This window comes from Alosa alosa, chromosome 6, assembly GCF_017589495.1.
Source record: "Alosa alosa isolate M-15738 ecotype Scorff River chromosome 6, AALO_Geno_1.1, whole genome shotgun sequence".
NCBI classification, from domain to species: Eukaryota; Metazoa; Chordata; class Actinopteri; order Clupeiformes; family Clupeidae; genus Alosa; species Alosa alosa.
This window is the reverse complement of record NC_063194.1, coordinates 624,753-638,405: the sequence shown is the minus strand read 5'-3', so window position 1 is coordinate 638,405 and position 13,653 is coordinate 624,753. Positions and strand designations below refer to the sequence as shown.

Genomic DNA, 13,653 nt, shown 5'->3' with positions numbered 1-13,653 from the left:
GCTCCAGCGGCGAGATCACATGATTGGCACAATGTCTTCACAACACACCATATGATTGGCTCAATGTATTCACATCACACCACATGATTGGCTCAATGTATTCACATGTCGACGTTTTGCCGAGGAAGGGGTGGGATAGGTGTAGACAACGGCCATATTGGCGTGACAAACTAGCCCCATGCATTTCTATGGAGTATTTTTTGAGTGCTGGGTCTCCACATTAGAAAGTCTCTGGTACTATCCTAACAAGAAAATATCAGCAACAACTTTAAATGAAAGACAGTGGAAAATAAGAATGTGTATGTTGTGTGCAAGTTGAGTGAAAAGTAATCCTAAAGTAATCAGATTAGCCTGTTACATGTTTTGGGTAATCCTATTGATTATGTTACTGATTACAGAAATTGTCATGTAATCTGTAGTCAGTAATGAATTACATTTCAAAGTAATGTGACCCAACCCTGAACATCACATATTCCACTCAATAACAGACCAAAAAAGGACAAATCAAAAGGGACATAGTTATGGGTCTATAGACGAAGAGATGTTTGATGAGTTTTTCTCAATTTTATTTATCTCTTCAGGGACCAAAGCACAGCTGTGGGACTTCTACAGGGGAAAAGCATGGGGTGAGTGGATACGTAAGCAAGACCATCAGATATCAAAAGATAGGATGCACTGGCAAAAATGAGTGCAATTGGCAAAGCTGATACAGTGGAAGAGTAGGAGGCAGTGAAGGCCCTGTTGGAAAGCAGTACTTGGAGAGAAAACCATGCTCTCCAAAATTGGTTTACTGACACCTGGCTGTCAGAGGCAAGGGTAAGCATACACACACATATACACAGACCACCACCCCCCCTCCCACACACATGCATTAACACACACACACTCATGAGCGAGCACACAAGCGTTCCTGCCAGCACTACTCTTAAGGCGTAGGGGAGGTTTACTAACGTTTCACACGTACAGCTATGCTAGCTGCCATCTGTTACACAAACACTCCTAACATATCAGAACTCCCACATGGTCCTAAGTGCACTAATTTGCTGAAAATTGTATTTGTCATTGACCTTTGTTTTATTTGTTTTTGTTCATCCAAAGAGATGGGTTGCTGTCTTCAAGGCAGGGACCCTCAAAATTGCTATTACAACCAACAATGGCACTGAATGGCAAAACTAAACGTTCAAACATAAATACTTAAAGGGATACAAAGACAGCACACTATCTGAAATGCTGGAGATTGTTGTGAACACATATATCCCCCAGACTTCCACAGAAAGTAAGTCTAATTAATATATTGTGTTGCTTTACACTCTGATACATTGAGGGTAATGTGAGGGTGTCCTCAACATACAGGTGATACAAAGCCATGGTTCCTCCTTTTCTCTGGGACAGATCCACTGACCTTGTGCGGCACATTACAGTATGTGCCGCAAGGAGACCACTCGGACATGTGGTGCAACTAAGGGATGGTGTGTTCCATGTGCAAAGTGAGACAGAAAAAGGCAAGGCTTACCAACTGTCATTTGGGACCAAAGACAGTCTGCCATTATGCCAGTGTGATGACTGGAGATGGCACAAGTTGCCTTGTAAGTACTTTTGTGCAGGTAGCAGCTATGTAAAATTGACAGGGAACGTCCACTCCTCAACTTGGATGAGATGTGCATGTCTGCCACTGGTGTTGAGTTGAGTGTTGTCAGCCAGCCATAACATAATAACACCATTTTCTTTCTTTTCAGAGACACCGGTCACCTCTGAAACACCTGAATGCAGTTTGCCTTTGCCCCCTCGCAGACATGCAAGGAAGACTGAGAAAGACATGCATACAATACACCTCACAAAACAAATCATGGACAAAATTTACATGACTGACAATCAAGACTGCCTCGAGGACCTGCATCCTACCTGTTTGCTACCTGATGGTCCTGCTTCCAAATCCACTCAACCCATGCCATTTCCTAATACAAAACTCACACAGATCCAGACAACAATTGGATACATTTTGGATACTGTTTAATTACTCAAAGAGCCAACTCTATGCTGTATATCAGGGGTGTCAAACATAAGGCCTGTGGACCAGATCAGGCCCGCCAGCAGGTTTCATACGTTAGATAAGATATTCACATCCAGTTGTCTTCAACAATTTGTAATAAGCAATTTCTGTGATAAATTGATTAAAACTAGCACTACAAACCATCGTCAGGAGGAAGATGCCAAAAAAGCTGACATGGAAGTAGGGTGTTTCAAGAGAGAAAGAGCAGGATATGACAGCAGTTGATGATTTGTACTTGTGTGTTCTCAAGTGGGTATAGTAAGAGTATATCACCAAACAACATTGATACCAGTGCAGGGAAATAATAATGACCATGACAGTGACGGCCCCCACGAGGTCTCATTCCAACAAATCCCGCCCACTGCCTAATATGAGTTTGACACCCCTGCTATACATCACCAAAACAAGATTTAAACATAATCTTTTAGAGCTATGCCAGATAAACCATACCAGAGACACCTGTCCATATTGCAGCCATAAGTTGTAATGCACAATTCTCATGTCTAACGTTAATCGACTTACTGTTGGTGGCTGTAGTGATAATTCACGTGATATTTCCTTTGCTTGTACACTAACATATCAATAAATACATCAATAATATCCATAAGTAGTTCATATATCCCACTAATAGTGATTGATAATGACTGACTATTATTGTGTTACATGCTTCAAATGTAAAGCACATTGAGCTGCATTCTGTGTATGAAAGGTGCTATACAAATAAAGATTATTATTATTATTTTTATTATTATTAATAGCTCATGTTTATTGCATTTAGCATATGGGGTACCATTAACACCCATTATTAATGCTGCAGATAATCAGGTAGGCTACCATTGACACCCATTAGTAATGCTGCAGATAGTAAATGACAACTAGCAGTTATTAAGGATTATACAATGACAACTAGCAGTTATTAAGGATAATGCGCTATTAGTTAGGTGAAAATCTAACCTTAAGGAGGAAAAACTTTCGTTGAGATCAGACCGGAAATGCATACGCCTACATCGTTCAAATTTCCCACGAAAAACTATTTAAAATAGCCGTTTTGGCGGGTATATTTGCACGGTGAAGACTGTAGGTTTTAGGTCTCATGCAACCCTTTCCAAATGCCCTGGACGTCATCCATTGCCTCACAACAGGCACATCTGATCCAATGGAACACCCGCCCCATTGTCCGTCCGTCTGGCAGATCTGATCTAGAACCAACCAAAAAAGCTTTGGTGAGCCTTTTGTGAGGCTTGGTCTGAAGATTATGTGAAAAGTTTGGGGTTGATCGGACAAAAATTTGTGACCTGTAAAATATGTGTTTCACTTTTGATAAAATCCAATATGGCGGAAAATTCATCTAGGCGGAAATTGATGTCATAGGGTGTGTTGAACTCGAGCTTGGTACAAGGATTACAACGATTCAACTTGAAGATCAGGAATACAGGTCAACGGTTATGTGCGTGAACGTGCGTGCAACTTAGACATGTTGGTGGCGCTAGGGGACTCAAGATGCCGACATGAAACTTGGTGAAATTAATCATGGGACTGTCGCCAATCAGTGTGCCAAATTTCACAACTAACGGTTCTATGGGCTGGCATAAACTCCCATGGCGGAAGAAAGCTTAATAATAAGAAAACTAACAAACACAATGGGTGCTTTCGCTGCTTGGACCCCAATTAGAGATATACACTGTTAATACCTCAGTGTGCAAATTTTTGCAAGAATATGGTTTCATTGAGAGGAGAGGGATATTTAAAAAAAAAGTGGTAAACATAAAATACTGGCATTCGGTGCAATTTCTGTCTGATAGATAGAATGATGATGATGATGATTATGATGACAGAAGTATGATAGATGACATGGGGGACTGTTTGAACAAAAATGAAGAAAAATCTGAGACTATGGTGGGTAATCTAATATTTTTGTGTTGAATTGATATGTAATAATCCCAATGGGAAAACCGCTAAGGTTCCTGTCTCCCCCAATACAAAAAAAAAAATCTGCTTTAACTTTCCAAGAGCTTTGCCTTTTGTGAATGAGGCAAATCCTAAACTCGTTTGAAAATAAAAGCTATTGTTCGTTTACATGTACGACTCATTGAAAACCTGAGGAGACATATTTTTCCATTCGGATGTATTATGATCAAGTGGTAGAAAACTTAAATCCCTGGTGTTTAAGGTGCTGTGAGTTCGTTGGTTTTAGCCAAGGCAGGTGTGGGGCTAAACCCACGAAACATGTAACTGCCTTCATGTAAATCAAACCTAAATCAATGTGAGAGGCACGTAGGCTGAAACTGTGAAAGCTTTTTTCTTTCATGCAAGGGTGAATATCAGTGTTAGTTTATCATCAAGAAGATCTAGAATAAACAATAAAGCAGACACATTAAAACCAAAGCAAGTGTAAGTGAAATTAATAATATAATTCTGAAACTGCTTATTTATCACTCTTTACATACAATATACAGATAAAATACAATATACTGGCAAAATGAATATCAATATCATTGGATATCATGTTAGGCACTTTCAACCCTCTCTATCAAGGAAAAAAAAGACTTGGCTAATTGATTGTAGGTAGTAGGTTATAGTAATTCTGACTAACTCATATCCATATTAATATAAGCTATAAAAAGCTATGAATTCAATACATTTAACAGGAGCTGTCAAGTAGCAAAATGTAAAGATGTTTCCTAATGGAGAGTGCCTGTGATTGTGAGACAAAAGCTAAACAGGATTATCCATAGATTTCTAAATTGGTAAATTATGATTGACTCAAAATGTACAGAAATGATTAATTCGTCAAATTCCATGCGTTTTCAGCAATCAACAAATCCTAAAATATCCCTAAGTGTATCACAGTCAAGGAGAGAAAGTTGAACAGCACCAAGCCAAGTTGTGTTTTGCAATCTTTGTAGACGTTTCTTTCTTGCCAGATCAGACAACTTTAGGCCCTTTCAATTGCTGAACTATAATGCCCGTCAGGTTTAGGAATAAGGAATGAGGTATATCTATATTGTCTATAAGATCAACAGGTAGACATGGTAAAAAATGTTAATGATACTAACATCATTATTTGAATTTAAGGCACCATTAAATGAAGTGCCTCTGAAATGTTAAAAGTTGGATGTTATCTCCTAAAATTGAGTAGTTTTGATTTGGATTGGATATAATCTAACAAAAGTCAAAATGTCATGAAGATGTGATGGCTTTCCATATCCAAGTTCTGTACCTGTGATGTTAGGGAATCATGTGATGGCCTGCTGTTCCAGTGATTGTTCAAGTGGGCAGGCCTGCTCTCTACAAATGAGCTGCTTCAGTAACTCCTTCAATTTTTGGGAGAAATTCTTGTTCATCTGCTTATATACAAGAGGAACAGCAAAACTGCTGGAGAAGGCCAACAACACTGACATACACCTTAGAAAATAGTGTGTGGTACTGCTCTGTCTGCTGGACTCCCTCCCTGGTATCAACATAGTGTGAACAAACAGTATTATATAGTATGGTGTCCACAGCAGAATCTGAATACATACAGAAGCCAGTAAAAGACTGTGGATTGATGGATCCAACCGGGCAGTGTCCAGGTCCAGTGGAGTAGACTCCTTTCTGATGCGGAGGATGAGTATCAAAGCATAAAATACAGCCATGACTGGCACAATATAACCAATAAACAACATAATGGTGTCAGCTGCCTCCTTATTTTGCATTTTGGAACACTCAATAATTTTGGTTGAAATATGGTTGCAGACATAGAAGAGCAGAGAGGAGAAGCTGGTGAGTACAGCACCACCCCAGATGAAGCCACACACATGCTTGGTGTTGTAAACACTAGACATGTACGTCCGTGGTAGGGCCCTCTCTATGTAGTAGTCCAAGCTCAGCAGTGTAGTAGAGTACATGATAACAAGGGCGGAAATGTTGAAGAGGATGAGGAGAGTAATATAGATCTCATTGTTGTACTCCCACAGGGGCCACTGTGTAAAGCTAGGCCCCAAAAGTTCCACAGGAGCAATAAGGTTTAGCATAAGACCAGCTATGCCAATATTCACAAAGTACACGTCTGGCATAGTCATGGTCACCTTATTAGACAGATTAACCACCACCAGTAAGGTGTTGTAGTACAGCCCCAAAGGAAAGCAGATGATGAGGTAGATAAGAGAGAGGACAGAGATAATAAATCCAAAGTCCTGACAAAGGTGATAGTCCACACTGTCTAGTGTTTCATTGTAAACCATGCAGCTCCACATTGTGGGGCCTCAGGCACAAGGACCAGCTTCAGTTTGATGGGTCAGCTGGGGGAATGAAGAACAACATTAATTCTGCACCTATTGTCTTTTTACATTTTGATAAATGACTCTTGAGAAATGGGACATGATGAAAAAGTCTTTATACTATGACTATATATTAAAGTGCATGTACATGCAGTAGTTAACACATTATAAATCAACAGAGATATGTGCCTTGGTATGGCAATCTGATAGACTCAATGGTCAAAATGATCTGATTGAGTTGATTGACAATTATTTTCACTAAGAATGTACAACCCCAAAACAGAAAAAATTGGGACATTGTGTAAAATGTGAATAAAAACAGAATGTAATAATCTGCAAAACTCGTAAACTCATATTTAGTTGCAAAATGGACACAGACAACATATCAAATGTTGAAAATTACACATTTGACTATTTCATGGAAAATATATGTTAATTTTGAATTTGATACCAGCAACATATTTCAAAAAAAGTTGGGACCGGGATAACAAAAGGCTGGAATAGTTGTGTAATAATAAACAAAACAAAATGAGGAATGTTTCACAACTAATTAGGATAACTGGCAACATGATTGAGTAGGAAAAAGAGCATCCCAGAGAGGAAGGGTTAGTAAAGATGTAGTTATAAGTATACATACCCCTATGTTAAATTCCCATAGAGGCAGGCAGATTTTTATTTTTTAAAGGCCAGTTATTTCATGGATCCAGGATACTATGCATTCTAATAAAGTTCCCTTGGCCTTTGGAATTAAAATAGCCCCACATCATCACATACCCTTCACCATATCTCACGATTGGCATGGGGCACTTTCCATAAGATCTCTAAATGCAAATCAAACCAGCTATTAGGTTAACTGAAATAAAATGCCGTTCTGGCCCACTTTAACCCCTGTGTGTCTTTGTTGCTCATGTGCAGTTGAAGTGAAGGGGGTTAGCCCCGATGATTTACAACTCTGTTTACCAAACGAAGCCTATGGTTGTTTCAACATGCATGTTCGCAGAAAATATAATTAAAACATAATTCTGTCAGAAATGAAGTAGGCTAAACATTTTCTCCACTGTCAGTGTGAGTCAAACAACTCTAGCGATGTCTATGTTCATTATATGTTTTTCATATAGTCCTAAATTTGAACAGTTATCATTAATTATGTCAACATAGTGCAGTGAAGTGTTACAATTCAAACTGAGCCATTAGAAGTACCTGAGAGTCTGCTATAGCCACCTCCATTACAGCCCACAGGAAGCCAACTGGACACGGAGTCCTCAGTCTCTTGACAATTTACATCTTTGAAGTTTATATTCATTAACCTGCATACAAAAAGGCAAAACAAAGTAACAGGTTGGTCTGGAGATCAATAAGAAATCTTTATTCATTTATCGTTGGGTGTCAATTTGTATATTTTATGCACATTCATTAACATTCAGCTATATACAGACCTGCCAACCTTGAAGAATTTTTTTGAGTAGCACCTTGAGAAAAAAAATGCTTACGTCGGTCTTTATGCATGCAGCCAAAAACAGACATGGCCATGCACACAAGATACATTTTGGATAGATCTGTTTTAGAGACCAATAACCCTGAACTATGAAAAGCACTTGTGTTGATAGGGACTGATGTGGAAATGTGTAAAGAAATACAGTGTTTCCATATATTGACTAATCTGTGGCGGGCCGCCACCTAATCAAAACTGGCCGTCACACAATAATGTTCTATGTTGTACTATTTAAATTAGATAAAATCTTTTCATTGAGCTGCGCTTTTTACGCACACAGCCATTTCTTGCCCCGCCCCTCCTCTAACAAAACATTAACAATTGTTGAAGAATTGTTGTAGGCACATAGAAGCATTGCATAGAACACGCCGGGCTAAATTGCTATTAAATCCGCTTAGCATCGTGACCATGCTGCGCAAATTTGTTCAAAACTGCTGCATTAAAGTTAACTCTGCTAAGGTCTTATCACAACATAGTACATTGAGGAGACTGAACTAAGTTACGTTATGTAATCAAGCAGTATCTCAAAGCTAACGTTAGAATACTGTTTGGATGTCAAGTTTAGCATGCTTACTTACAGTTGCTTGTCAATTTCATTACTCATGCAGGGCTCATTTTATTGACTCTGACACTGAATGTTTGCAAAATCCCGATGTAAACGGAAAAGTGTTTTCCAAGACTCAAAAGTGCTTGTCCCAAGGAGAAGTACAAACCGTTATTTGAACTAACTACGTTATGAATTGCGTCCACACATCAGCAGCCAGCAATGTTAAGGAATTCATGTTTTTTCATTCAGATATGTAAATCAACATGTATAAGTTGCTATTAGTCAATTAATGGGGAGATAATCGATAATCGAAATCGAATCAGACTGAAAAAATGAATCGTTAGATTAATCGATGCATCGAAAAAATAAATCGCTAGATTAATCGTTTAAAAAAATAATCGTTTATCCCAGCCCTAATCAGAACATAGTATATTGGGGAGACTAAAGTTATGCAATCAAGCTGTATGTTTAAGCTAACGTTAGAATACAGTTTGGATGTCGAGCTCAGCATGCTTAGCCTGGCCTTGCCTTCCTACGTACTTCCCCTCAATTTGCATCTCCCTCCACGACTCCGTCTGGGATTCCGGCTATTGGCCTCGTTCGCAACGGAGAATTCGACTCCGAGCCAATCAGCGAGCAGGAGGCAGGAGTTGTTAGAGACGACGTCGAGATTATTCGCTGTGTTTGAATTGTAGTCCTTGAGGAGTTGGCAATGGCATAAGTTAATGAAGCAATTCAGTCCGTGCTGGCCACGCTTCCAAATATTCAGGAATTGAAGTCCGAACAAAAGGAGTGTTTAACACATTTTATTTCGGGCAAAGATGTCGTGGCCCTACTCCCTAAGGGATTTGGGAAACGTTTGATTTGTATCGCGCAGTAGCCTCGATATTAAATTACAGCATGTGCGGCAGACCCGGTATGAACGAAGCGGCGTGTTTTCAATGATCACATCTAGCTTTGACAATTGTGATGATATTGTAGCGACGAGGCTATTTGCCCCCGTGTTGGGCGTTCCCCTGTGTCTTCTGTTTTCCCGGTGTGTGTGTGTGTGTGCTAGTGTTTGTGTCTCCTTCTCCCTCCTGTGTCATAGAATGTGTCAATGAGTTCTGATGTGTTTTGATTGGGGGGAGGTGTCCGGGAGGGAATATTTAGGGGTTCAGATAGGTTAGCGATAGTTAGCGTTGTGTTGTTGGCCGATGAGTGTGAATGACGAGTGATTGAGACCGTGATTTATCAGTGATCAGTTTGTTGTTTTGTAGTGGACACCTCCTGTTGCCCGTGCACTAGCCTGTACATCTATAGGAAATAAACTACCGGATTTTTGGAACAATATATCAGTCTCTTACAATGGGCATTACTTTGAAATGGCCACTTCAGTCGCGCATTACGCGGTGTGAAGCTGCGTGAAACTTTAGTACCACTTTCAGCCACTGTGCGTCGCTCTGCCACTATACATCGCTCTGTCAGTAGCCTGCCTGCCGCCCCTTCTGAAAAAGCAGGAGGCTACCTTTACCTAAGAGTGAGTCTTCGTCGCTATGGATGACGTCATGACTCATGCACGAGCTTGACTGAAGTGACCACCTTGATTGGCTGATGATTGTAACGCGGGAATGATTCCAAACTCCTCCCTTACGATGATGAGTGACAGGTGACAGGTCATGCTCTACACAAGGACGGAAGATGATGAATAACTGAATAAAAAGGCCTAGCCTAAATTAATCAAGAGTAAGGCAAAACAAATAGCCTAGTAGCCTAATGAAACATATGGATTGATGCAGTATCTTTGTAACATTATTAAATTAATCTGTCACTATGCCTATGCTTGCAAAGAGGAGAACATTTTAATTTAAATTAAAACGTTACATTAATTTACATGTTGACAATGAGTAGCCTAGTTTTGGTTGTTGTTGGTGGCGTTATGCCTACAATGCAAAATTGCTTCCTCGCGATTGGAAGCTCCTGTAGCTGCATAGGATTTCAAAGCATCGCTTTGATAACAGGTTTGTGAATAGGTCTTAGTGAGTTAGGAGTCCTCTCGACTTCTTTTAAGCTGTCCCAGAGGTGGAAAGTTGTTATTTGTTGGGGGCAGGGCTGGATTAACAATTCATAGACCCCTGGGCACAAATGTCTGATGGCCCCCCAGCCAACGTGAATCGGGCGGTCAGTTAATAGGCCTATATCGTGAAGATTTTTCTTGCTATCTAAGGCACGAGTGCATCTGTGAGGCCAAGCCTCACCAAGTAGCCCGTTTGTTTACAACTAACATTACATTTAATTAAACTGCTTATAGGCTATGCCGAAATAGTTTTCAACATTTTGAATATCAGCGTCGGGTGAAGTAGGAAATGTTCTCAAAGTAGCCTTATGGCTGAAAACTGCTTGGGATCCCCCCTGTCAAGCAATACAAACGCGCAGCCTGCTCACTCATTGTTTCAAAAGGAGTAATTTCGGCTTTGTCGGAACTGGCCATTGTAGGCTACGTAAAAATAAACTTCCAAAACAAAGAAAAATATTTATCTCCTTTCAGTTAATTGAAAAGTTTCAATAAAGTTAAAAACAGATGATGCGCATCACCGACATAATGCGCAAATAATATAGCCTAGATATTCCAATATATTTGAATACATGTGTTTATTTTAGAGGGATAATTCGAATGCCATTTTTGAGCAATTTTGACAGCCCTAGTCCACTGTAGGCTACGCCAATCGTCTATTAACACCTTCCACCTAACCCCGGGGGGGGTGGGGGTCGCTATAATGTGTGTCAAATAGCACCATAGAGTAGCCTATGTGAAATAACCTTAAAATCGTTCCGGCGCCACTCTCTTGACAGGCTATGGACAACAGGCTGGTTGAAACAATAGCAAAGTATGCATATGTTTAAAAGTATGCACAGAATTTACAATTAAATTGAGCTTTTGCGCATGGTAGGACTATGCAGGCACGTTGCTAGGAGCTCAACACATTGGAGACTTAAGCCCAGACATGAAATGTCCTATGTAAGAGGGGATTCAGGGGTTTCTCCCCCGAGAAATGTTGGTTGGTCACGTTGGTCACGCAACTCTACGCAAGGTCACGCAAGGCCTACCCAAAATGGACAGGATGTGGACAGGAAGGAAATGAAAGACTGTGTTGACAAGATCAACGAATTAATGCGTACAACACGCAAGACTTCCCAATCCCAAGGATTCTCTCTGCTGTAAATTTAAGAGCCTTTAGCCTTATGGACATTTTATTATTGTCGACACTTTATTATTGCCATTTATTGCCATTTGTACTTTTGCATTGTTTATTGACACTTTTGCGCGCGCTCTCTCCCCTGCACATTAAGCTGTCTGCGTGTTGTAGGCTAGATTTACGTGAGTTCTTTCTATCTGCTTTACTTTTGCGAGTTGCGACCACCTAGGCCATGTTATAGACGTTCTATGAGGTACCAGTGTTTAGCTGTGTCACAAAACAATAAGCTTTGTCAGACTACTTTTAAAATGATATTCAGGGGTATATACATTTTTAAACATTCGGGACTGAAGACCCGACAAGGCCTTGCGTTAATTCTTCAGGTTGGAAGTGTCAGGAATTTTCATACGAGAGACGCTCTCATTGGTGGTTAGGATATGGAGTAGGGGATTGACAGCAACTTACATTATAGGAGATTCTGAATATAACATCAACTGCGATGTTTGATTTTAAATTAATGTAAATTTAGCCGGGACTGTAAGCTGGCACACTTGGGTGCTCGATATTTCCCACGGTATCGGCGTCTATGAGCCAGAGCATAGGGGAGAACCAGAACGAATGAAACACTTTTTAATTAAACATAATTGACAAAGACATCGTAAAATACTGAAAGTTAATATGTTGTCACTAGCAACATACATCTGTCCTTTGTCAAATACAGTTGCATGTATAGCTCTGAACAAAACCGTTCAAGAGTTATTTAAGGAGAAGTCGAACGTGTGTTTTGTTTCATTCGTCCCTCCTGGCTGGGACAAATGAAACAGCATGGGGGACGAATTAAACATCCTACAGCTTAAATTATGTAAACTTCCCACAACTTCAATATTTGACAACATATCATGAATGGTACTTCAAGTATGTGTTATTTTAGATAGATTGCTGCTGGGCTATATGTCTTGGTTCATGTCTGTTAACAATTCATTGCAGTCATGGTGAAGCGCGTAGCCCATCTCGCAGTTGCATCCATTACAAACAAACATGCAATGTGAACGTCTGGGATTGGGGAGAGCACTAAATTAGGGCTGGGATAAACGATTATTTTTTTAAACGATTAATCTAGCGATTATTTTTTCGATGCATCGATTAATCTAACGATTCATGAGAGAGAGAGAGAGAGAGAGAGAGAGAGAGATAGATACCCAGGGGAAATTCAAGACATTTAACATTGCAATATACGTTTATTGCTTTTAAGATTACAAAATAAAAGACTATACAAGTGCAAAGTAATGCATTCTTAGTCAGAGGTAGCATTCAATAAAGTTAGTGTATGTCTAATTGAGTGCCTGTCATTTTAAGACGTTCGTGTGGGAAACCTTGCAATTAACATTAACACAGTTAAAAGGCTGCTGATGTGTGGATGCAATTCATAAGTAGTTAGTTTAAATAACGGTTCATACTTCTCCTTTGGACAAGCACTTTTGAGTCTTGGAAAACACTTTTCCATTTACATCGGGATTTTGCAAACATTCAGAGTCAATAAAATGAGCCCTGCATGAATAACGAATACAAGCAGCTGCAAGTAAGCATGCTAAACTTGACATCCAAACAGTATTCTAACGTTAGCTTTGAGATACTGCTTGAGATTGCATACTGTAACTTAACTTAGTACATTGAGGAGACTAAACTATGTTGTGATAACACCTTAGCAGAGTTTACTTTAACTTTAATGCAGCAGTTTTGAACAAATTTGCGCAGCATGGTCACGATGCTAAGCGGATTTAATAGCAATTTAGCCCACTGTGTTCTATGCAGTGCTTCTATGTGGCAACAACAATCCTTCAACAATCGTGAATATTTAGGAGGAGCAGCGGGCTCGTTCGAGAGAGCTGGCGGGCGAGGAAAGGCTGTGTGAGTAAAAGTGCAGCTCAATGAAATTATTTTATCTTATCTTTAATTTAAATAGTAGGCCTACAACATAGAACATCAACGTGTGGTGGCCGGTTTTGATTTCGTGGTGCCCAGCCACAGATTAGTCAACGTATGGAAAACACTGAAGGTGTAAGATTAAAAATATTTAGCAGCACACGTTATGCTTGACGAATCGACGCTCATATTTTGCGTCAACGTAT

The 13,653-nt window shown here is 39.8% G+C and overlaps 1 protein-coding gene across 2 annotated transcripts in view; it reads right to left on the bottom strand.

Annotated features, from left to right (window-relative positions):
• Positions 1–4,446: 4,446 nt before the first annotated feature.
• The window catches only part of gpr146 (G protein-coupled receptor 146), a 48,021-nt gene continuing 38,814 nt past the window's right edge, over positions 4,447–13,653 (bottom strand). For both annotated transcript variants that reach the window (XM_048245620.1, XM_048245619.1), the window contains exons 2-3: positions 7,510–7,616; positions 4,447–6,330 (exon numbers count right to left, since the gene is read on the bottom strand). In XM_048245620.1, coding sequence (XP_048101577.1) covers positions 5,287–6,285 — 999 coding nt within the window. In that variant the 5' untranslated portion in view covers positions 6,286–6,330; positions 7,510–7,616 and the 3' untranslated portion in view covers positions 4,447–5,286. The remainder of the gene's footprint in view (positions 6,331–7,509; positions 7,617–13,653) is intronic.